General features: G+C 40.7%; 2 protein-coding genes across 5 annotated transcripts in view; both read right to left on the reverse strand.

Moving 5' to 3' along the window:
• lyst (lysosomal trafficking regulator) overlaps nt 1–7,428 on the reverse strand; it is a 51,855-nt gene extending 44,427 nt beyond the window's left edge. For all 4 annotated transcript variants that reach the window (XM_089011382.1, XM_089011383.1, XM_089011381.1 and 1 more), the window contains exon 1: nt 6,979–7,428. In XM_089011382.1, coding sequence (XP_088867508.1) covers nt 6,979–7,059 — 81 coding nt within the window. In that variant the 5' untranslated portion in view covers nt 7,060–7,428. The remainder of the gene's footprint in view (nt 1–6,978) is intronic.
• A 1,433-nt stretch (nt 7,429–8,861) lies between these two features.
• On the reverse strand, nt 8,862–24,939 carry nid1a (nidogen 1a). Its single transcript, XM_089012302.1, has 20 exons — nt 24,623–24,939; nt 22,466–22,768; nt 20,720–20,946; nt 20,202–20,641; nt 19,982–20,122; nt 18,475–18,726; nt 18,125–18,325; nt 17,814–18,050; nt 17,544–17,681; nt 16,750–16,878; nt 15,361–15,504; nt 14,995–15,114; nt 14,335–14,562; nt 12,901–13,073; nt 12,261–12,387; nt 11,989–12,160; nt 11,721–11,878; nt 11,534–11,657; nt 9,959–10,071; nt 8,862–9,348 (listed from the first exon to the last, which is right to left on the reverse strand). The coding sequence occupies exons 1-20, from the start codon at nt 24,824–24,826 to the stop codon at nt 9,218–9,220; spliced, it is 3,762 nt and encodes a 1,253-aa protein (XP_088868428.1). The 5' UTR covers nt 24,827–24,939; the 3' UTR covers nt 8,862–9,217.
• Nucleotides 24,940–26,364: the final 1,425 nt, after the last annotated feature.

Here is a 26,364-nt window from a genome sequence, read left to right on the forward strand (position 1 = left end):
AACGTTTTCTATACATAAGGTGTACCGGACTATAAGGCGACTAAAGGTTTTCCAAATATTATATATACATATTTAAATATTTTCCAAATAACAGGCACACCGCATTATAAGGCGCTACAGCAGAGGCTGGGGTAACGCACGACTTCTACAGGGGGAAATGTAGTCAGTGGCAGCTGACAGTAGTTGCGAGTCCTATCGTGGCTCGATGTGACTTCATATACAAGGAACACCTGTGTATAAGGCGCAGGGTCATCTTTTGAATAAAATCAAGGCTTTTGGGTGCACCTTATACACCTGAAAATACGGTAATTTGGAATACAGTTTTACATATTGCACCTTTCGGGAAAGACATCTGACGTATCATTGCTAATTGTATTGTACTGATCCTCTGACAGATCGCTGTTGCTTATGCGAGAAAAAAAAACATATGGCAGTGATGACATTTTCACAGCACACCAACTACGTCTGAACATGTCATGTCTCCTGGGGGTCCTCAATGTCTGATTCCAGGAAATGTTGTCACACAAATGTAGGGTGACAATACTACCAGTTATTGACAGAACAAAGAATCGTTTCTTGAAAAACAGTACCACTTTGTACAACAGTGTCTTGTTTAGAAGTAAGCGTGACATTTATGAGACTAATTTCTGCAAAGGAATCTGTGTCAACTTCCTTCCTGTATGGCAACTGCAAAAGCAAGTCCTGATTATGTTATTTGGCATTCTGAGTGAGATTGAAAGAATATTTGTCTTTGTGTGTGCCAACTTAAATATACTTGAATCACGAGTGCCAAATAATAAAGATGAGGATGAAGACTATGATCATCAGGCACAAAAGGGGTAGGGTGGGAGTAGGTGACCATTTCTTTGCAATGAGGGTGGCATGTTTAGCTAGGATGGAGTCAAAGCCGCAGTTGGCTGAACTACCTTGTACACAGACAGGGCCGACAGGAAATTCAGCATTGCAGGTTGTCAAAAGTCTCATCAAGTGAATAAATAATTGTTGTAGTGTAGTGTTACGGCACTCGTGCATCAAATCTTTCATCAGTGCAATCGTTGTGGCCATGTTCTTCGAATGGGAAAAGGAACATGGGTGGTGCAAGATAATGACCCCTTGTGGCATTGCTCCAATTGCACAATATTCTGTGCACCAGCCAGCAGGGATGATTGGATAATAAAATTTACCAAAAGTGTTCATAACATCATAGGAAATCATCCGGTGGAACACCTTTTGAAAATATTCAAACTTTCCGGTCCAATTTGAATTACTGACTGACTGGAAGATTGTAACTGGCACAGTGTTAAGCGAATTTGCTCTACGTATTGTAACCATTGATTTATTTTCTTAAACTTTCTTAAACCTCCGTTTCATTATGCATCTGGTTAATGATGCCATATCCGCCAGTCTTAACTCATTAACTGCCATTAGCGAATTTACTCGGGAATTGAAAATATGATGACGTGGAGTGTCACTCCCAAATGTGTTTGGGTTTTGTTTTTTTCTCGCTTGAGTGCCGATAAAGCGCTGGCCAGACCTCTGGCAATGTTTTTCCCTTCCACAAGGGGCAGCATTTCCCTTTTTTCCATGTTAGCGCTTTGTTCCAGCTTCAGCTGTTGTTAAAGCGCTATATAAACCAATATGTATGTATTGCATTATATTTTGGACAGATGCCCTCATTTCAAGCTCATATAACTCCAGACCCATGTAATTTAGGAATAAACTCTTTTTTTTCTGATGAAAGAAGAGAGTCTTAGGTTTCTTACACTATGTAGTCCTTACGTTTATGTAGTCCTAAAACTCAATATTCTGTGGATCCTGGAATTTGAGTGACAATGACAAATACCCTGGCACTTCGGTGGGCACATTTTTGCACATCTTGCAGTGAATGAGTTATAAAAAAACTATCCCAAACTATCCCAAACAGCTACGGCGCACTCTCGCCCTGAAAATTACTGCAGGAGCCAGCCTGCATCAGTTGGTGCAGGCCAGTTTCATTATGTGCCATTCTTTTTGTCTCTTACTTATGATTCATGCCTGATTTTTCTATCAATAAACGAACCTAACACACAGTAAGTTCACACTTTTTATATTATTAAATGCACATTTTTGGGCAAAAAAAAAATCACGAAGAAACAACCGGAATACCCATAAATAATATTCTACACTACAATCTGTATTGAATAATTATTTGATTTTAAATCTAGATTGCTGGGCATCCAGTGTTGTGACCCTCGTCTTTACACAAGTGGTCATGGGAGGCCAAGTCATGGGAGTCTGGTAGCTGAGTCACTCAGGCTGTTCGCTCCAGACTATGCAGCAGTCGGTATACAACATCGCAGTGAGGTACCGAGGAGGATGTGATCTTTTCCTCGTGAGAGTGGATGAGGGCATGCTAGTTATGTAATGTTTGTTTTTCCTTTTCATTCTTTTCCATTCTTCCGGTTTGACATCCCTACTGATCTAATTTGGCATTTGGGTGATGAGCGTCATGAGGAGCACCTAACGTTCTACATTTCCTTACAAACTATGAGTCACAGATGAGTGCAACGAGGTAAAAATGACAAGGGGTTACTTTAATAAAATATGTTTGTCCTTTATTTTATGGTCAAACATTGTCCAGGAAATGAAAATGTCTGGGTCAGACCAAGAGAGATTTTTTTTGAGGGATCATTATGTTTTATAACAGGCTTTTCTGCATGAGTAAACATCAACCGCAAATGTTTTAAGTAGAGTACAGTTACACAATTTGATAAACAAGTGGACTGCAGATCAACTGACTAGTAGACTGTGGTCAACTGCCAGTAACCAAAGATCAAGACCACAATTCTCTTTACCTTGTAGTGACATGACTACTCCAGTAAAGCGCACCTCAGTAATCGATTGTCCGCTGGTCACAGTGTGCGTATCCGTGAAGATGTCTGCATGGGCTCATTTTTTGGTTACAACCGACATTACAAATCAAAGACCTTTGATCTGTGAGAACAGTTAAGTGAGTTAAGATGACATAACACTCAAGGTAAGACAGACACGTGTTTCTGTCAATTCTAAGTCTTTATTTTCCAAAATATATGTGTTTCTACTGTAACTATGTTGTCTATGTCCTATTTTTTTAAATTCCACTAGTGTTCAGCTCATGTGTTTATGAAGAAACCCGACTGTAATCTAAATCTGCCTCAACACAACAGTGTGATGAATAATTTAACACTTCAGGTGGTTGTTTGGAGCAGCAAGTGGGAGTTCTGGTTGACACTATCAAAGCAAATTTTGTTTTCCTCTTTGCCCTAGTATTAAACAATGACGTGCCGGTTCATATCATGGCAACGCTTGCAACCAATCATTCAAATTTCATTAGAATTCATTTGGAAAATAATTTAAAAACGAGACAAAAACAATGATCAAAACATCCTCCCCGAATGCACTGTGTTTGAGTTCGAAAATTTCTCAAGTATAGTTTCCTAACAGGTCGACAATAGTGCTCATTATGTTTCCTCTTCAAATAATGCTTTGTTTAGGCTAAAAATATCAATATATTCTTCCATAAATCAGATCATCGTGACAAAGCTAATTCACTGGTCTACCATTAAAAAATAATACAATACATATTTATTTCAAATAAATGCCTTGAGCTCACAGTCACACAATGTGTCGTTAAATGTGAATTGAGACTGACTGCATATTATATTTACCTACAAATGGTAATCTGCAATGTGGATATAATCTATTTTAACACCAAAAAAAAGGTTACCATACCAGTTTATGAAAGAATTTTTGAGGTAGAGCGAGCAGAGAACAGTTTTAATCCCCAAGTATGACTGAAAGTCAGGCAGGCGCATTAAACGCTTTCCCTTTGGTCTTTTGAAGCATTAAATGCTTTCCCTTTGGTCTTTTGAAGCATCTATCTGAGGGAAAATGAAATTTGACAATCTGCTTGCAACGGAACCCATTCTCATTCCTGGCCACTGGCAAGAGAAAGATCCCACAAAACGAGTCTCTGAATCAAAATGCAGCGAGATGTGGACATGGAAAATAGCCTTTCTGTTGTCATTCAGGTATGCAAAGATAATTGGCCTTTGCTAAAGAACACATTATTTGACACTTCCTTAAACCAAAGAACACATTATATACATCAAATCCTGAATCCACAAACCCTGTGAGTAAAGTAGTAGTTTGCTACCACAGCGTCAATGTCCAGTGAGTACACTGTGAAAGGAATTGTGGGTGCCAACATCAAATTCACAACCATGTTGTGGTCTGCCAACAAGATTCATGACAGCTTCCCCAATGATTACATAATACCAATGAAACCACCTTTTTAATGCCTCTTCTGCTTTCGTCGAAGCTAGGAATGAAAGTCACATTGAGAAAGAGAGAGGAAGTCAGCTAAGATGCCTACATCTGTAGGTCGCCCTCGCAAGTAACCCCAAAGTTCTTATTAGTCAAATCAATGAAGAGATAAATAGATAAGAAAATAAATAAATCGCACTTGTAAGTAACCCTAAATTATTTTTTATTAATTTGTCAATACAAAATGGAAACCGTTGAGACAATATTAACAGAAGTATGTTTTTCACACGTGCGCGCACACACACACACATACACCAAAAAGTCAAAACACACGCAGGAAATTGTAAAACTGTACAACTTTTGGCATATCACTCTAATTGAAGGGCAACAAACAGGCAGCATTCTCAGAAATCTCACAAACCAACAACACCATGTTTGTGCATTATGACTGTAAGCAATAGGAAATGTCTGACGTGGGTTTTGTGGTTCGCATGGTTCTGTAAAAGAGGTATGTCTTTAAAGGTTTACGCAAACGAGAAATAATGGTTTGAAAAACAAACTGAGGAAAATGGAGAAAAAGGACATAATGGATGGCCATGGACTTTGGCAAGCCTCGACCAGACTGCTGATGCATGGTTGACAATAGTCATAGAGTCGTAGAGTTTAAAGGAAAGAGATGGGGCATACAGAATTAAGACACAATCACTTGCAAGTGAGGACTGAAGACACCAACATCAACCTGAGCACAGTAGCCCCATATCAGCTCTAATTACATTTAAAGGACAACTGACGTCTCTGGACAAGTTGTGTCCATAAATTGTAAAATGGCTTCAAATGACTTCTACTGAGCGTATTTTAATAAGATTCCACCGCATATAGCTATATTTTACGTTTTAAGACTCGCTCTGGATATTCAGGAAGTCTTGTTTTTGAGTTGGTGACGAGTCCGTACGTGACGTCACGAAAGGACCGCCCCCTAACCGAAAAAAAGACACATTGTAGCAGTCCTTCCATCACGTCAATGTATTTTGCTGTACATGTTTGGTCTGAGAACCGTGTTGCACCCAAAAGCCGCCAGAAGAGGGCCTCCAATTTATCAGCCTGTGGAAGCGGAGGTGGCCACTGGAGGTCGCCATTTTGTGCCTTTTTTTTTAGGTGAAAGATTTTCCCCCAATGTTGCCTCAAAATGGCACATATAATTCTTTAATCGATTGCAAACATGTATGCTTTCCTCTTCAGAACTATTTGAATCATATTCATAACTGGATGTGTAACAAGAAAGCATATTCTCCGAATCTGAAGCCATTGTTTTGATTTTTCAGCAATGCAAGACGTCTTGGCGTGACGTGACGAACTGGGGGCGGGACTTTCTGAAAATGCCCAATTCGCAGCTCCATTTTTTGCAGATTTTGGACACTTTAAGTCATTTTTATTGGTGTTTTGCATTTGACTAAAAATATCATACTGCGTGTTTTGGCTATTTTTAATGCTATAAAACGTTTTTCTGATGTCAGTTAAAAAACAAAAAAGTGACGACGGTTGTCCTTTAAAGGACCACAGGTGAATGTTAGTTACGCCTCTCGGGCAACATGAAGAATCAGTTTTAGTCTTTCTTCCTCATCTGAGTCCAATGACAGCATGACAAGCACTGCATGACTTCCATCAAGCCTTCCATCTTTTAAGATGACCTATGACAATTAATAAATCGACAAACATACACAGAAAGACATTCCTCTAATTCTCAGTTTAAATTAGTTTAGATATGGTTTGTTTTATGGCCAAAAATCTCAGTTTGAAAGAAATCACCCTGGCCAAAGTTATTTATTTTGTGATGGTCAGCATTATACAATTTACAATTTTGATTGTGCTTTCCTCTTTGCAAAATACTATTACGCAAATTTAAGATGGAAATAGACTGAAAACACAGATGTGAATTTTCAGAGAAAGTTCTTTTTAATTGTTTGTGCACAAACACATAGGCATCTGAAAATAAATATTATAGAGAGGTAAGTGTGAATGAGAGCACAGATGCAAGGCATCACATGTGTGGATGTGGCAAAATGAAAAAAGCAAGGATTTCTCATTAAATGCCAACTTTCAAAAACATGAATGGTCAACGCTCGTATTGTCTCAGAGTGATGATGAACGTTATGTGTTTGCTTGTCCATAAATATTGCATGCTTGTACCCTGCAATTAAGTGGCAAACAGTCCAGGGTGTAACCTGCCTCTTGCCCAAAGTCAGCTGGGAGAGGTTATATCGTATTACCAGCGATCCAAATGACCATAAATCGTATACAATTTTGATTAAGACTTTCATGCGTGCTGTCCTAAATCCAATTCTATAATTCATGCTGCAATACGTAGAAAATGTTAGTCCAAAGTTATCAGTGTAACAACAAATTCAAATACAAGACGAAATACTGCAATCATAACCAACCACACAAGATCCGAAGTTAAATTTATATTGAAATTGCCTTCAGTTTGAGGGGGAAATTGAATATGATTGTCAAGTAAAGTAAATACGTACATGTAATCTCATGTGCCCCAAAGCGATACGCATCGGCAAAATGTTAGGAAGATATACTCCAAGAAACTTGTCAGGGCTAAAATTACTCAAATGCGAAGAAAGAATCACAATTTAAGACACTGTTCTATTCTAGATGGATTGAGTGTGGTGCACTATGCAGCACTACCTGCAGATCTGCTCCTTGAAGCCGACAGTCCATGTACTTTTCCCACGCAAAGGACAAGTTGCTTTGCCCTGGACTGGTCATTTCGTCCACGCCTTCGGGTAAAACCCCAATCAAGGTGCTGAGGAAACCAGGAATGATGAAATGAACATTCCCAGTTCTTCCAAAGTTTTTCAACCTGCGACGACCGAATCCCCAAATGATCTCTCGAGTGGTTCATAGCATATTCAGGCTTCACTGCGCTGCTTTTTCGCCCCCACTTTTTCATTCAGCATCCGCAGAGGTACCACATGACGCGTAGTTACTTGTAGTTGCCTAGCTCACAAAGGTGTTCACACCATAGACGCATTTGTATCTGGATCCACAACTTGCTACACACTAGATAATGAACAAAACAACACCGATCTGAAGGTTTAAACTACCGGACTTGGTATCTAGCTAGGCTAGCTGATGTGTGACAGGAGCTGGTGATAAAATGTAAACATTATTGCCGCTCATTTCCGTTCCAGTCATATTTTCAAAATACAGTAATTTTTATATATTTTTTTAACTCGCCTCCTGCCAATGTTTAGCATTTAGATAAAAAATAGGTACAAAGTACAACTACATTTAACTGTTATTTTGATCAAACTAAAGCTGTTTTTGGGAAGCGTGGAAAATGTTCACTCCTTGACGTTTATGTTGAAATTCATTTTGTGACAGTGGTCTAATTTGTTCTCACTCACTTGGCCAAACTGCGGTGAATGGGAGAACCCGAGTACTGTACTCTATTTCTAATTATAATATAGATATATCTAATATAATGTAATATAATATAATCTGTACTGCATATAAAATAGCAGCCGTTGCGCTAAATGGGTAGTGCTGTCGAATACCCCGCATCCAAATGCAGTACATGGTGATATTAGCTCACACACAACTGGTATCAATTCTGCTCAGCTGCATGCTAATGGTAATGGCATTGTACTGTTTGTGTGAAACCTGTCAACGCAGTTCGTGTGGGGTTCTCTCATCCTCCCCCTTCACGGAAATACTAAGTGTGTGTGGATGTCCATTCTTTATGCATAATGTCAAATTCGAAATGGAATGCCATATTTCCCACAAATTGTTTTTTTCTCCATCCGATCATTTAAGCAAGCTACTACTAGCATCACATACTTGTGCCTTCGCACTGCAAGGCAAAACTTCACCGTGTGGCAGCGGGCAATGCACAGCTGACACGCCTTATCCTCATTCTTAGAATTTCATATACTCTATTTTATAATTTTATGAAAGAATGTCATTTGAGGAATCGTAAATACTCAGGTCATACTGATGGTTTACATGTTCAAAGATCAGTATCAATCACTGGGCAATTTGAATCAAACCAATCATTAGTATCGTGAAAAGAAAACGTGATAATAAAATGTGCAACGCACGCACATGCTTGGATGACCTGGACGCCTTTAATACTCCTATTGGTGGTTAATTGTTGCTTTAGACAAGTTCAAGGAAATATAGTAAATCATAAAATTATGTCGTTGTGTCTCGTTGGCCGAGTCAAAATTAATTTCCAAATAAATAAAGTAGGGCTGTAATTGGTAATCTTTAAATGTAATCTTTAAATTGTAAAGCAGAAGGTCTAAATAATAGCCATCACAAGGTCTCTAAAAATGTCTGAAAAAAATATGCTTTGCCGACACACTCCTCACAAAAGTAGTACAATGGGTACAGAATGGGGTTTTGTTGGGTGCAGTATGTTATATTACGTTATCAAACCAAAAAGTAAACCAATTGTGACCGCTCGCGTTGTACTTAATGATATACCCAACGATTGTTGTTGTAATGCACTCTACTAAACACACGAGGTCGCTGCCCTGACATTAAAGACACTGACAAGGCAAAGGAACCTGTTCGAAAAAACTTTATTGCGTAAACTCATCCCACAACGCTTGTACGGGATCTCCAGTAATTTCTGACAGGATTAATACAAACAAGGCACAACCAACAGGAGATGGTGTCATGTGTTACTCTAACGTATTTCACATTAAATTACTAATACTTTGGGTTTTATTCTCAGTTTATGTGCACTCAGGAAAACAATGTCAACATAATAGTGTTCATATTTACAATTCTGTTGTGAGTTTATAAAGTAACAATTCAGATAATAGCAATGACGAATAAAATGCACAGTAAATTCACCTCAGTGGCATTTTCAGCAGTTACAACACAGTAACGCCGAGTGGCTCCTAGCTGCCACTTCTCAATAGTCGCTGGCCCTTTCCACACAGCCCACGCCGACTGCACCGTCGGGACACTTGCAGGAGCGACCGTAAGGTGTTGCTAAGCAGAGATGTGTACAGCCACCGTTGTTCACTGCACAGTAGTTTTGCCCTGGAGGTGGAAGCATACAGAAAATGAACTGAAATGTATGCTTGATCCGGTACATTTACATTGTTTTATCTTCTGTTGATTAATGTGCACTGTCCCAATGAAATAAATAAATAGATGAAGCATGGCCATTTTAAACTTGCATAGCAGGGATCAACAGCCTCTTCTTATTTTGTTTTGCAGGCATGTACATGCGTATAGAAAACACATCGCTAATAGCAGATGTTGAGAGCACTCCCATTGGGCTAGACATTCCCCAGCTTCACGCATGCAGCCTTATCTCAAAGGGAGGATGAGGCCCAAGGCTGTTATGTGGTCAGTCATATTCTCATTCAGTGATGGATGCACAAATTATCTCACTTTTAGGTCAAAGAGACAAGCAACACTTTTTATGGTCATGGAGCACTTTTGGAATGGATCAAATAAGGCGTTGTAGTCATGGAAAAAAAGACAGCATTCGTTGAAGTATAGCTTAAAGGGGCTGACTAGAGGATAACCCATTAAAAGTACAAAGGTCAGATTCTTTCTAAGAACAGCTCTTGAGAAGGACATAAAAAGGACATCTGACAGAAAAAAATGTCATCATGAATCCAGATTGCAATCATACTTTTACCTGAAGGACATTGGGCGTAAGCTGTGACGATCCCATATAGCTTGGAGCGTTTTTGAGGCTGAAACTCTTCCGATTCCCTTCCAGTATAGCGGTCGACTGCAACCACAGCATCCCTGTTGCAAATAATACAACAAGTGAGCAATCCAACACTCACAGGGACGAGAAACTCCTCCAAGTGAGTCGTCTGTGTGTTTTGTGTAAAGTCTGTCTCGAGTGACTAAGTGTGGGCAGATGGGACTGGCAGAGTTTGTTGATGTCTGACTGTGGAAGTGTATACCTTCCCCCAACTGAAGCGGAGAAATTACAAGCAGCTGCCACTTTTTCAGATGCCTGTCCAGATACACACAAACAGACTTCCCAACCCCCCGCTGATCTGACACCGTCCAAACGCCACAGAAATTGGACCATATGGAGGAAAAAGCCAGACAGTATCAAGTTGAGAGAGTCTGACTGGGAATCCATTAAGGCCTCGTGCATTTCAATGCTGTTGCAGTGCAGCTTCGCAGGTTTACTGCCCAGAGAGAGATGAAAAAGTTGCTCTGCATCTGAGGGTTGAACTGCAGTTAAGGTCGATGTCACATGAGACGCTAGCGTAATGAGCATCTGGAATATTAACTATCGGTGCAACCATATCTATTAGGTATGTCAAAACACCCAATGGCACTTGTTTCTCTGTTGTGGCTGAAGTGAAAAGAAACCGCCTTGCATTTAGTGAAGAGACCAACATCCCAGACACACTCAGTTATCTTTCACTGAGGCGTTCGAGTCTGTGTTCCTTACACACTCCACAAAGTCACAGGTGAGTAAATGCTTGAAGGATTTTAAGTTTTAACACACATCCCTTTTTTCGACTCAATGTGTATGACGATTAAACAAGTCAGCTGGATGTTTTTACACCATTTAAAAGGTCTATGGCATTCTTTTTGTCAATATACTTTACACAAAGAACTAAAAAATGCAATTTAATCCATACTCAGCATGTCGTGTATTTTTGCAGATTTTGTAAATGTGATTTTACCACACCCAAATACAACTTTTGTAACAAGGAGGAGTGGGGGAGGAACAGGCCAGTGAATAAGCAGTGTTGCTAATTTTGCTTTGTCACTCCATATTTAGTGATTTTACCTATCTCTCCAGCAAAGACAAATAAATACATAATACATAAAGAAACACACAAGTAAATACAGAAATATACATAGCTAGCAAGCTAGCTAGCTATACATGATTAGTGGGTTAGCTAGCTATACAGGGTTATCTAAGTATAGCTAGTTAGCTAGTTAGCTAGCTAGCTAGCTAGCTAGCTAGATAGATAGATAGATAGATAGATAGATAGATAGATAGATAGATAGATAGATAGATAGATAGATAGATAGATAGATAGATAGATAGATAGATAGATAGATAGATAGATAGATAGATAGATAGATAGATAGATAGATAACATATGGGCAGAAAAATGTGCGATCTTTGTGATGTGAAAATTCTACATTGTGTATGCCTGTACCAAAACGTACCAAAATATGAATTATTTTGCTCTTAATTCATACAACTCAAAGTGAAGCAGGTAATACAAACCTTTGCCAATCGGTGTAGTAGATGTTCTTCCCAAATGAGGTAATTCCAAACGGGTACTGAATGCCTTCCATGATCTGTCTACGGTCTCCTCGGCCAGGGTTGGTACATTCCACTTTATGTGTGCCTGATATGCAACAAACTTCAGTCAGCACTTATCATCGATGAGTGACAGCATCCTTTGACTTACCCGCATCCGCCCAACACAGCAGAGAGCTCTGGGCGTCGTAGGTCAAGCCGTTGGGCAGACCCAGATTGTCTTTAACAAGTATGCGCCTGTTAGATCCGTCCATGTATGAGGTCTCAATCTTGGGAGCATCTCGGTTCCAGTCAGCCCAGTACAGATTACTGTCACAATAACGTGTAGTAGTAATAAATGAATGTAACAATCTTAAGTGTTATTTTAAATCATCTGTATGCTTTTTGTAACATAACAACAGAAAAACAGCACTACGTACCCATTGGGGGGATCAGCAACAATAGCACGAGGGTTGACAAGACCAGAGTCGACGATTACACGTCGTTGAGACCCGTCAAGTGAGGCTACCTCAATCCGGTCTGTCACAGAATCAGTCCAGAACATAGTTCGCCCAAGGTGGTCGATTGCAATCCCCTCTGGGCTCTGCAAGTCTTTGAAAAAATATAGGAAGTCAAGTCCAGACCATAAACATTTATTTCTGACAAAAGGTGAACCACATGAGTGAGAGATGAAAGTGAAGTGAGCGGCTACCTGATCTAATGACCGTCACGGGTTCTCCCCCTTGGATGCTCGCCTTGCTGATTGATGGCGACGTGATTTCGGTCCAATAGATCATTTTGTCCACACAGTCGTATGCCACTCCAATGACCACTTTCTCCTGTGGAGTAGGCGCCACAAAACAGCTTTGAAGTGTGCCGACTTCAAACAAGGCCGTTTGGAGATACAAACATGAAGCAGATGTATTTTCTGACATGAACGGAGAGACATACATCTACACAAACAGTGCCGCACACTGAAAAGAAGCTGGTCCAGACATCCGACCAGCTGTTGTGACAATCAGTTGCATAAGAAATGCAGATTTCAATTCCGCAGAGCCGATGTTGGTAATGAGGAAAAATCTCAACATGTGCCTCCAATAAAGTGCCGGCCAAGAATGCATGCAGGCGCACTGGAAGCAGGATGGATACAACAGGATTCTTTTTATGAGCACTTTATGGGTCACCTCACCCGCTGCCTTAAAATAACAGCTTCATCATGTTGGGGGGGGGAAACATACGCAACTCAGTAGCCCACATGATGAATCACATTGCATTTGTTAGCCACCGTTCATATAAACTGTCATTTGACCATGTGAATTGTAAACAAGATGAATTGATGTGGAATAACTCACAGGTAGATGGAGGACAACCTTGGCCTCATCTTTCTTCATATCATAACCATCAAGTGGAACGTGTTCTATCCTGCCGCTTTGAGCGTACAACAAGTGTGTACCAGGAGGCAGTGGGTGAACGTCAGGTCGAGGGGTTGGTCCAACTGGTGGTCTCACCCCACCGTGGTCAATGCCTAATGGGCCAAATAGAAAACGTTACATTTTTTTAGTCTGATACATAAAATAGTTTGACATGTGTCGCAAATAATCATGCACAAATGCGTAGATCAGATTCAGTGGTGGGCCATCAGGGTCTACAACACAGGTGTCAAAGTCAAGACCCGGGAGCCAAATCCGGCCCGCCACATCATTTTATTCGGCCCGCGAAAGCAAATCTAACTTGTGAAATTCCATGATGCTTGTTAAAGTCCGAACCAAAATTTCAAATTGTCCCATGTAAACCACAAAATGTCCCATGTAAACCACTATTTTTTACTTCAAATTTGAAAACTAGTTATTCATTATTTTGTTGTGTGCTATGTATGTAATATATGAGTTTGACACCACTGGTCTACAAGACCTTCTCTGCTGGCCTAAAAATATCTGAATTACAGACTAATGTGAATGATATTTTGTCCATGAATTCTTGTTAAATAATTCTAATGTGTCTTTCAGCTTCCTTTCTTTGCCTTTCTCCTGTTGTACTGCTTTCCAGATGTGTGTTATCATATTGAACCAATCACATTTCAGCAATCATATATGACCAGGTCAGAAATCTACCTGGATCACAATCAGCTCTGCAGGCCCTGGAGCATAAAAAAATCAATGTCGATGAAACTGTTGCTTTAACCAATCACTTTTCGCAAACTGTGATTGGCTAATCACATGATTGGCTAGTCACTCACCAATCATAGTATCACTAGCCGCTCGTGACAAAGAGCATACTTGCCAGCGCTAGCACACTGCATCTGTAGCGAGCTTCATAAGCAAATACAGGGATATTGTTATGTTGATTTAATAGCGGTTTGGTCAACCCACAAAAGAAGAAATGGATTTGGTTGCAGATTTACTGTTCAAACCATTTTCAAGATGGACTTTTCAAGAATAGATGAACATCATTCAGAAATGTTGGACAGCTCCGAAGCTAGCAAAAATAGCACATAATTTTGCAATTGTATGAGGTTATGAGGTGTGAGGTATGGTAATAATAAAAAAAATCGAACAGTTTAATGACAGTATTTCTTCAGTTTCTTCAAGTCACAAGTTATTTCCTGGCCAATGGTACCCTCCAGTGGATGTGAAGTAAATTGCACCACACTCGCAGCTGTGGATAGATTCAGACGTAGCACTACTGAAGGCCTAGGGTTGACATACACGGCTCGCCATTGGATCTGTTACTTCATGAAAATAATGTAAAGAAAGAGTGTGATAGAACATGATGTGTAATGAACTCACACATGGGTCTCCCACCAGGCCGCGAGCGTGTCCCTGGGATCTCCTGTCCATTCCGGTCCACGCACCAACAGTGCCCGGAGCTGCCATGGCACTGCATGGGCTCATAGTTGCCGTGCTCATCACACGTAGGGACGTACTGACCGACAGGAGGTCGCGGACCCCGTGGGCCGAACTCATTCGTCCCAAGAATACTGTCTCTGTGAGTCTCACATTGCGTTTTTGTCCGCTCTGAAAGAAATGCACGAATGTGAATGATCTTGACGTATCTTCATTTCCTTTCCCCTTGTGTTAACCTCAATTACACAAAAACTCCCACGTCCCACACAAGGCATGATAGCCATCCGGAGGCCAATAAAAACAGATGCCAGCTGTCAGAAATTCCCTGCATGCAGATGGGTGGAATACAACGATGGGGAGAATGCGAATGATCCGTTTTGTATATTTGTACAATTCAGTTTGTATGCAAAACTATGAACACCAGCACCAAATTGGCTCCACTCCAGTGGCAGCCATCCAAAAACAGAGCAGCTGGATGTTCACGGACAAAACAGAGCACATGTTTTCTGTCAGTCCACTGAAGAGTGTAAAATCCCATTTGCTGTTTAAGTCATTCGTTGGCCTAGCGAGACAAAAAGTTGGCAGCGTGCCTTTTAGACTTACCTGGGGAGCAGTAAGCGCCATCGCCGTAGTAACCCGGTCGACACTGGCAGTTGAAGGACCCCTGGGTGTTGTGGCACACGGCGTCCTGGTGGCACCTGCCTGGCTGGCACTCGTCAATGTCTTCAAGGCAAAATCAACGATCGATTTTATTTCATGTTATGGTTTCACTCAAGCAAGGATTGTTGAGAGGCTCCATACTATGAATGAGACTTCCTGAGCAGATACCAAAAAAGAAGCTAAACGCTGAAACGTCCATCTGTTTCTTATGTTTTACTGTTCGGTTCCAGCAACTACATGACGTAACTCTTGAGCAGATTGGGCAAAAATTCAAGCCTGTATGGTGGATTTGTGTCTCTGAGGTTTTACCTTGGCAGACTCTTCCATCTCCGACGAATCCTGGCAGGCAGGAGCAGATATAAGAAGAACCTCCAGTGTAGCTGCATTGAGCACGCTCAGGAATGTCACACGTATGGCTCCCCTCTTCACAAGCGTCCACGGGTCGACTCACCGCTGACGTGGAGAGGAGGCCGGACAAATGCAGGTGAGTACATGTTTGGTGGTCAGGCAGATATGTCCACTTAAAAGATCTTTGCGGGACAAATCATAAGATACACCTGTGCCTTTTATTTGCCTCTATTATGAGAGTGGTCTTTTTTTAAATAAAAATGACGATAACTAACTTGACACTGTCCAAGATGTATGGATTTGACTATACTGTATTTTTATAATTGTGGTTGTGGTATGTGGCATATATCTAATTCTGAGAGATGTTGATGATCATTTTGTCTCACTTAGCAGCTATGAAGGGGAGCACAAATGTTTTTAATACATTATTAATTACATTTGAAATTCATATTTTTAAATGATGCATTTTGATACAAGTTTGGGAACATTTGGTAGTGAAATTCCTTTAATCGACATGAATATCCAGATCAGCTCTCTGGATCAGACTCAATGGGTTCTACCATGGTCCATGTTGTACTCCTTTGACATTCTTGTTTATTCATTCATTCATTCATTCATTCATTCATTCATTCATTCATTCATTCATTCATTATTTAATATTTACTTATTTATTTATTCAGTCATTTGTTATTTATTTATTCTATCTATCTATCTATCTATCTATCTATCTATCTATCTATCTATCTATCTATCTATCTATCTATCTATCTATTTATTTATTATGTAATATTTACTTACTTATGATGCATTTATTATTTTTATTTATTTATTTATAGTTTTTTATTTATTATTTATGTCATATTTATTTACTTCTTTATGCATTTCATTATTGATATTTATTTATTGGTATTTATTTATTTAATTAATGTATTTATTTTTGCATGATTAAGCACACAAACAAACAAAGCATATGGTTGTGGAGGCTTTCAATATGCTGGGAACAAGTTTTACACCGCAACAAAGTGCCATCATCCTTAAAATGTCTCTATAATATCTGAATGTTGGCTATACAGTACCTGTTTTTTATTTCAATAGATTGTGCACAGGTATCTGATAAAGTGACAGATGTCAGATGTCACTTTTAACACGAATGATGAAAGACAGAAAATGTCACCAAAATCTATCATTCATCATGTTTTGGTGTTGAAGTATTTCACACATCAGCCTGTTAACTACTTGTAGAACGCATGCATCCACGTAATCCAAATACATTGGGCCTTTGTAGTCGTGTGTGTAACTTGAAAGAACAGTGTAGTATATAAATCATTTGAATTGGTGAGCCAAACCTACCAACACACGTTTGCCCATCGCTGCCAAACTGATATCCATTGGCACATTCGCAGCGGAAGGTGCCAGGCTGATTGTTGCAGATAGCATGTGAGCCACAGATCTCTGAATTGTCTCTGCACTCATCAATGTCTAATAGAGATAAGACACAGTCATCAGACAAAAATCGTTTTAATAGCTCATACGTAGATCTAATCACCAAAGTCCGGATTTGTCAAATTTGTCTCTTTTATTATCAGATGCTGGAGATCATAGAGGAGAGATGACCCGAGATTTGCTAATTGCAAATAGGTCAAGATAGCATCTGTCTGCAATACATCCTTCCCTTTTGTACTATACAGTATATATATATATATGCCTTGGAGGATTTCCTGTCTCACCCTGTTCGGAAAGGGCAATCTTAGAAAAGGTTAGAACCTGGTTTGCAAGCATGGAACACATTGTATACCACAAGCAACCCCCCCTGCTAATTGGAAGGATTGCTTAGCAGCCCTCAAGGAAAAGTCTGAACTTGAAAGTCATGGTCATAAAATCTACATCTAATTGATGAATGACCCCGGTCCATCTCCCTTTTATTGATGTTTAAGGTCACATAGTTGTTTCATAATTGTATGGTTTCATAAATCATATATGAAGAAATGACTCTTACTTCAATCAGTGGTTGATCAACTTGCCAGTCATTAGCTATAGCCAAATTGGTTGATTGAGGTATGTTTTATTCTGTTCACTGTATCGTCAATATTTACAGATTATCTCTAGGTTACGTTTTTAAAGCCAAATACTAAAGGTGACCATACCGTAACATGTGCGTTCGTCACCAGTGAAGCCAGAGGCACACTGGCATGTGAACCGCGTCCCTTCTCCGGGTCGGCAGACAGCGTTGTTGTGGCAGCCATGTCTTCCAGTGAAACATGGATTCTCTTCTGGCTGTCCTCCTGAGAAAGGAAGCACACTTTTAGAACACTGTTATAATAGGAAACACCGTTTTCAACAGCATGCCATAAGTTGTGATTAGGCAGGAAATGAGTAAGGCAGGAAGAAGACAACAATAATATGCAGGAGTTCACCGTTGATGTCTCCGATTTTGTTGCTCATGGCGAAGCGCATGCGTTCATTGTTGGACTCGTACAGGACAAAAACTTGGTCCACGTTGAGCATCTGTGTGGGTTGCATGTCTTTCGCAAATTCGTCATGCTGACAACCTTGGAAAGTGATCGTCTGTCGCCACTGATACGTCCTTGTCTCGTCTTTGGAGCCATCGGGCAAGTTGACCACGTACTTTCGTGTGGAAGATGAGGTGATTACTGAAAGGAAATAAGGATATTTTTAACCAGTTCTTTAATTAGATCCGATATTTCTACTATGGGTGTTTTCTTACAATTGTTGCTGTACTGGTAAATCTCAGAGTAGGGCTCAACCTGGACGGTGGAGTCCAGAGGCACCTCTGGGACCTGACCCTCCAAGGTGGTGCTCACCGTCAGGTGGTCGTGTTCATCGATGCCTTTAAACTCTTGCTTGATTGTCAGCTTTTCATTCCCAGGAAGGAACATGACCTCAGCCTGTTGAGTGAACACTCCCCCTAGGAAAGACGCACAAAAAGGGTTAACAGAGACCCCTGCAGCAATGGCTCCTTCCCCCCTCGAGTGTCAGCTGAGGTCATTTCTGGGAATTTCAGCGAGCAGCTGCGTGACCAATTGTGACATGAAGACACTGTGATGAAGCTCTTACCAATAATGCTGAAGCCATTCTTGAAACCGGGCTGCTCCAGAGCAAAGGCCCACCCGATCACACCACTCAGCGCTGATAAGGGCATCAGGGAGGGCCCGAGGGCCTGAGGGATGTCACTGATGGCCACATAGGAGCGTCCGTCGTTTACCACCACGTATGAGTGTAGATCATTGCCGTTGAACCTCTCTGGATTGGGCGAGTTGCCCACATACACCTGGCCATGTACTTTACCGTTAATCCTCTGAGGTTTTCCTGGCCAGACAAGTAAGTGTTGTGTTAAAATTAATGAAGTTTCATTGTATACGGAATGCCTATAGAAGAACACTTTCCAAGAACGTCACCTCATCTTATGTCATCTTCCTGTGGCACAATGATTTTTTTTCTTGATACATGTTTGTTATTGTTGCGCTGGTTTTGAAATGGTACAAGATTTTTGCAGCAAATGTTAACACTTGTGATTGACTTCTGCTTAATTCTCGTGAGAGTGCCTTCAGCTAAACTTTTGAACACTACAGAGTCTCTCTGAATATCGGAGGATTGAAACATCTAGGGCAGGGGCCTACAACCTTGTCTCCAGCTTCTTTCATTTTAGGCAGCTGGCTAAAATAAAACCTCCCCTTTCTCATGAGCACCTGGAAGCATTAATTCATGCCGTTATCACATCTCAGCTCAATGACTGTAATGCCCTTTACTTTGGAGTCAGCCAATCCTCCATGAAGCATCTCCAGTTGGTCCAGAATGCTGCTGCTCGCCTCTTGACTGCTACTCGTAAGAGGGAGCATATACAGTAACTCATACTCTGGCTTCCTTTCACTGGCTTCCTATGCAATTTAAAGTCATTTTCAATATCTTATTATTTGTTTTCAAATGTTCAAATGGCCTCGCTTACCACTCAGAGCCCATCCACCCCTACACACCTTCCCAACGACTCAGGTCTTCTGATGAGACATTATTAGATGTATTAAAAACTAAATGGAGGGTCACAGAGGTTCGAGCCTTTTCCGTTGCTGGTCCCATAACCTGCCACTGAGCATTCGACAATCCCCTCACTGCCCATCTTCAAAACCCGTCTCAAAACTCACCGGTACTCTTTGGAACTCGGCATGATTCAGACTTGTTCTTGGCTTTACTCCCTGGTGCTTTCTACTGTCTTTGTGACTGCTTTATTTCCTGTATATGATAGTTATCCATGCTAAGCACTTTGTTACAGCTTCAGCTGTTGTTAAAGTGCTATATAAATCAGTATGTATTATATTGGTCCTGAAGTGCCCCTGTCCTGCCCGTTTTCCATCATTACCAGGAGCAACACAACCCGATTCAAATAGTCCGGATCCTTCTAAAGCTGCTTCAAAGCTGCTCACCTGAATTAGATGTGTTGCAGCCAGGAGAGCTGGAAAACAAGCAGGACAGTGGTCCCCGAGGCCCAGAATTGGAGATATCTGATCTAGAGGGTAACTGAGCTACATGTACCAATGAATGTATAAAATTATTACAAATGTGGTCATACCCTCTGCCACACACTGTATCCCGTTTCCATAGAAACCAGGCCTGCAGTGGCAGCAATATCCGGTGGAGTGGTCCTTGCAGTCAGCAAATTGGGAACATTTTCTCCGGTTATTTGCGCATGTGCCAAGATTGTATGAAAACACTAAAATATGAAACCACAATAAGAAAATCAATCCAATGACAGGACAGGATTTGTACAGCAGACGTGCATGACAACTCACCATCGACATTGATATCAGTGTCATCGACTACGAGAACTTCTGGGTTGTCAGGTTGGTGGGGCTGGTACTGGACCTGTTCCACTTGGATCTGTTCATCTTCTGGTACAACAGGAGGGTAAACTACTTGTTGTCCATTTGTATACACTACCCTCCTGGAATTAGGGTGTTCTTCTTCCACGTTGTCAGGTTGGTGGGGCTGGTACTGTACCGGTTCCACTTGGATCTGCTCCTCTTCTGGTTCAACAGGGGGGTATACTATTTGCTGTCCATTTGTATACACTACCCCTCTGGAATTAGGGTCTTCTTCTGGGTCTCCAGGGATCGGGGACGATGTCACCTCAGTAGGCAGCTCGTTCACCTCCCCTGGAGCTATGTTGGTAAAATAAGGCGACGTTCCAATCTCATACACCCAAACCCCCCTGAGACCTGAGTTGGTCTGCCTGCAATGGTGAAAACACACTTTTCATGACATTACCGTGCTCGCAAAGGTCAGGAAATGGTGGAATAGTGTGACTTACTCTGCCAAAGCACTGACGGAAGTGTCTTCTTCGTTAGTTGTGCGATAATATGGGCCCTGACTGTTAAACAGGAAACCTCGAACCAGGCCTTGACTGAAGCCAGCGTGCAAGATGACGCTCTTCTCCCCTACGGGAGTATTTGTATACTGTATCCCATTTCTGGCATATAGCAGTATAGCATATGAAGAAGTGTTCACCGATGCAATGGCTAGTTGGAAGGTGTTTCTCTGTTAAGGAAGAATGGTACACGTTGACGTCACCTTTTGCTTTTTGAATCAAATTCACCATTGTGCATTGAGCAAAGTACCTTTGTCGTCAACTTGCCATTTAAATATCCGAGTAGCTCATGTTGACATAGACCAATTAGTTTTCGTGACCTATGATGCAGTTATGATTGAGCTCTATGAAATCTGCCAAACCAGGCCCCAGACAAGGATCCTCTACTGCACAGGTGTCAAAGGTGCCCGCCACATATTTTTATTCCACCCAGGAAAGCAAATTAAGCATGTCAAGTGCCATGATGCTTGCACAAGTCCAAACCAAAATTTAAAAGTCGTATGTAAACCAGAATAACAGTCATTATTCTTGACTTCAGATTTGAAAACTAGTTAGTCATTAATTTCTTGTGTGTTCTGTAAGTAATATGTGGACGAGATGAAACATTCTAATGATTTGACCAAATTCATAATGGCCCTCAAGAGAAAACCATAACAATGTGAATAACAATGCGACAATGTGGTCCGCAGAAAAAGAAATGAGTTTGACACCCCTGGTCAACTGCATTGTTATTATTTTTTTCAGACAGAGAATACTATAATAACTGTAAATTTGAATGTAAATTTGATTAAAATAAAGAGCTCCAAAATCTAACTTTGATTAACTCATTCACTGCCAGACGTGCAAAAATATGTCCACACCAATGCCAGGGTTTTTGTAATTTTCACTCATATTGCAGCACCCACAGAATATTGAGATTTAGGACTATATAAACATTCAATGCAGCATTGGAAAGCTAAAACTCTCTTCTTTCATCAGAAAAAAAGAATTAATTCCTCAGTTTTATTGGTCTGGAGTTATCTGCGCTTGAAATGGGGGGCGGCTGTACAAAAGGCAAATGCTGCCCCCTCGTGGAAGGAAAAAAAAAACATAGTCAGAGGTCTGACCAGTGCTTCATCAGCATCCCCGCAAAAACAAACAAACAAAAACAAAAAACGAACACATTCGGGAATGGCGTCCAACGTCATATTTTCAATTTCCGAATAAATTCGGGAATGGCAGTGAATGAGTTAAGTGTGATCGATTCCATGAGATTATATGATTGTTATATATATACTGTATATAGATTATATGCTTCTGATTGGAGGCACCTGTAAAGGTCAAAAGATCAACCCCCCTAAAAAAACATCAACATATCTTACATAATAATAATAATAATAATAATGATAATAATAATAATAATAATAATAATAATAATAATAATAATAATAATAATAATAATAATAATAATAATAATAATACATTTGATTTCAAAGCGCCTTTCAAAACTCTCAAGGTCACTTTACAGTCACAGGATACGTTTTTCTGTGGGTGAGCAGTGGCAGCCACACACACCAGCGTTCACTCAACCAGGAAGTAACTCGGCTAGAAAGCTAGCTAGCTAATAGACAGCTAATTTGATTATTAATTAATGTCATTCATATGATAATAGTACAATAATAGTAATATAGATAATAGTATAAGCCTTACTTTCTTGTCGATGCTATGTCCAGTGCTTTCAGGCGCCTTTTGGGCGACGTCTACCCAGCTAATGACCACCACGTGGGTGGGTCTGACTTCTTGATCATCCGGGAAGGCCCTGTTGATGTGTTCTGCAGCCCGACGCAGCACGTCCGGGCTAGTGTCTTCGCGGAAGAAAACTTTGCCCTCTGTATCGCTCGTGTCCAGATCTCCATGCAGGGCCGCAATCATTCCAAAGGGAGCGGGCATTTTGCCGAGATAGGTCGACTCACTTTTGGGATTTGCGGTGGCGATGAAGCCGTTGGTGTTGATCTAAAGTGACAACATGAGGAGGGTTGTAACTGGGGATGATCTTTGTTCAAAACATCTAGGACGAAGACATGAACAACTGCGGCATTCCAACATGGCGCACTTTTATCTCTTTCCCAAACTCATTAGACCACAGGTGTCAAAGTCAAGGCCCGCGGACCAAATCCGGCCCGCCACATCATGTTTTTCGGCCCGCGAAAGCAAATCAAACTTGTTAAATTCCATGATGATTGCTAAAATCTGAGCCAAAATTTCATATTTTTGGATGTCAACCACAATAAAAGTCATTATTCTTGACTTCAGATTTGAAAACGAGTTATTCATTAATTTGCTGTGTGCTCTATATGTATATAAATATCTATATTTGAAGGGATTTAAACATTCTAATGGGTTCCCCAAATTCATAACGGCCCTCGAGAGGAAACCATAACTACAATGTGGCCCGCGGCAAAAAATGACTTTGACACCCCTGCATTAATTAGACTAATGGTCCACGTTTTTTCGGGCGCTGATGAACACATAAATGAGATGCCATCAGACACAGATTTTACACTCATGGTGAGGAACATAAAAGAGGAGCGGGACTTATGTCAAAAACACATGCAGACGCCCCCGGCACATGGGGCTCCTCCACTTCCTGATCGAGGGGTGGGCGGCAGGGAGAACCAGACCGCTACATTTCCTGTCTTTGCCCCTGAACGGCAGCCCCCAAGAGCCCAAAGTAATCTTCATTACAGGCACTTCCTGCTCCAAATGGAAGATAAAGCTGGGAAATGGCCTGTCAGTATGTGATTCGAACCTTTAAAATTAGTACTGTATATTGCGACATACCCAGACTTTCTTGAATCACACCCCAGTTGAAACACAAAAAGAAAAAGCACACATTTATTGTTTGTTATTGTTTTTTCTTAGCTTGTCTGGTCGAAAGAGTTGGGCGGTTCCCAGACACAAGTTCATAGCATTGATTCATCTGCTACATGAAGAATCTTAATTGTTGCTGACAAATATGTTTGTGTTGAATGACGTCGATGGGAAAGATGGGAAACCCCATTCACATTTTGTTTTAGAAATAAATGTCATGTTTATTTCCAATTGAAGGCAAACGTACGGCATAAAAAGATTCCCACGTGACCCAAATGTCCCAGAGTGCACAATACTGTTCAACTGGAAACAATCTGACTCACCATATAAAGAAACAAATGAACAAACAAATACATTCATTCATAAATCTGCCCGTTGTAGATATTTTTGTAGCTAAATGAATTTCTCTGGGTAAAATGAATCACAAGTATTCTCTTTTTGCATTACAGTTTAAATCAAAGTCGTTGGACTTACTTGTCTTTGAAAGGCAGATGGGGGGGAAATAGAGGGTTGGTTGTGTGTTCAATACAATGGTACATCTTTCATCAATTTTGGATTGTAGCATTTTTTGGCATTCAAATTTTCCGAATACGAACTTCAGCGGCTTGACAGGGAACAGCAGAAAGCTTTAAGATGACTTTGTGTGTACAAGGACACTTTTGAACATGAAACATTTCATGCGTGAGGTACTTTGGGCTGGAGTTCCACAGTAAAAGTGATAACCTCGGGCTGCAAGAATGTGAGGACACGTGCATTCCAAACGATTCGCGCAATCTTTATGATAACCAAACAAATATTTCCCAAGAAAGACCTTATACTTTTAGCCATACATGCTTTGCCGTTTGATAAAATATCTTCTCCAACAAGTGCGTAATTGCGCAAGACTTTCGAGGGAAAGTGCGACCTGACCAGAAAGGTTTGAAAGCATTTCTGTTTTGTTTTGATATTGTTTGTATTTCCTAAGTGGTGGTAACAGTTAGTGGTCAATTTACTCACAAATATGCTCTTAAAAGTGCCATCATAAAAGAGCACAGGCTTCTCCAGCTCAAGTGTGTGCGTAAGATCATCGCCTGCGTCCAACTGTTGGTCTCCAGCGCTCGCACCAAAAGGGAAAAAGTCTCCTGGCGTTAAACTCTCTGCCGACGCCACCATGGCGAGGAAAATGGAGCAGACGAGCCACGCTTGCTCGCCTAAACCCATTGTTCGTTTTACGTGATTGTCTTCAGAACGGTCCTGATTTGTGCTTGAGTCCGAAGCACCAAGACCGGAGAGGAAAAGTTCCACTGAGCTGAATGACGCCCGGACTTGAGTGAGGAAAGTTCAGGCAAAGTTTGAAGAACTTGGGGCGGAGTTGAACCGAGCTGAGGGGGCGTCGGGGCTTCTTTCATCAAATAGCAATACGTACTTGAAAAGGAAACGAGAAGGCCAGATACTCCGCTGTTTCACGTTGCTCTTAAAACCAGATTCCTCAAGTAGTTTCTTCCATCAAAAATATCTGAATCACAGACTAATGTGAATTATATTTTGTCCATTAATTCTAATTAAATAATTCCAAATTGTCTTTCAGCTTCCTTTGTCTTTCCCCTGTTGTGCTGCTTCCAGATGTGTGTTTTTGTATTGAAGATTTCAGCCATCATTTGTTACCAGGGTCAGAAATCTACCTGGATGCCTTCACAGTTAGTTCTGCGGCCATGGAGAATAAAAATCATTGTCGATGAAACTGTTGCTTTAACCAATCAGAGTTTGAGTTGGCAAGCCAAGGCCTGCTCTAAGGCGCTGACAACGTCAGAGTTTTCGCAAACTATGATTGGCTAGTCACATGATTGGCAAGTCACTATCCAATCATAGTATCATTAGCCGCTAAGTGATAAGAGCATAACAAACAGGGCTAGCACACTGTATCTGTAGTGATCTGCATAAGAAAATATATGTTTGTGTTGATTTAATAGCGGTTTTGTAGCACTACTGAAGGCCTAGTAGTGACATGCACGGCCTACCAATGCATCTAATATGACCAAAATTTTAGTATTTTTACCTGCTGAATTAATTAGTCAAATGTCTCATCTGTATAGTCTCTTATCAACGATTCATCTCTAGTCACATATTTTCATTCGAACTTTACTATTACTATGAAATTTTCATTTCTCCGTCATTCAAACTATGCAGGAATAGAGAAGATACCTCAAATGGTATATAATGGTTTGTTTACTGGTGGTCGCATTTGGGAAACCTCAACCTTTTGCTCTCCTGAAGTACATGTGGCATCACAAGAAAATGTCAGATACTTTACACTTTAGTTTGGATGATGAAGAATCCAAATAAAGGATCCACTGTGTGGTTCTCCACCGGAGCCATATTTGTGCATTTGGAGGCAAGCCAAAGGCCCTTCAGGGCAATGACATCAGCACATGGCTCAGTGACCACCAAAAGAACCTGACGAGCCACTTGGATTGAAACATAATGATCGCACAGTATGCACTCAATAATACAATACAATAAATATGTGAAGTTGAGAGAAATGTATCACTTTTTATACAAACATCAACGTATCTTGTTCACTGAGCTACTTTATACACATCACACAGTCTCAATATTTGTTACAAGCTGACCTGTATGTGTAATCTTCTTGACCTCATTGCTTCATTCTTCAAAACAAGTTCATTTTTTTGTTCTAAATTGCTGACCCAGCTGCATCCATATTTTCTTTCTGGTCTTTATACTTCATATGTTTTGGAATG

Source organism: Hippocampus bargibanti, linkage group LG13, assembly GCF_051943395.1.
Source record: "Hippocampus bargibanti isolate YZ-2025 linkage group LG13, ASM5194339v1, whole genome shotgun sequence".
Taxonomy (NCBI): domain Eukaryota; kingdom Metazoa; phylum Chordata; class Actinopteri; order Syngnathiformes; family Syngnathidae; genus Hippocampus; species Hippocampus bargibanti.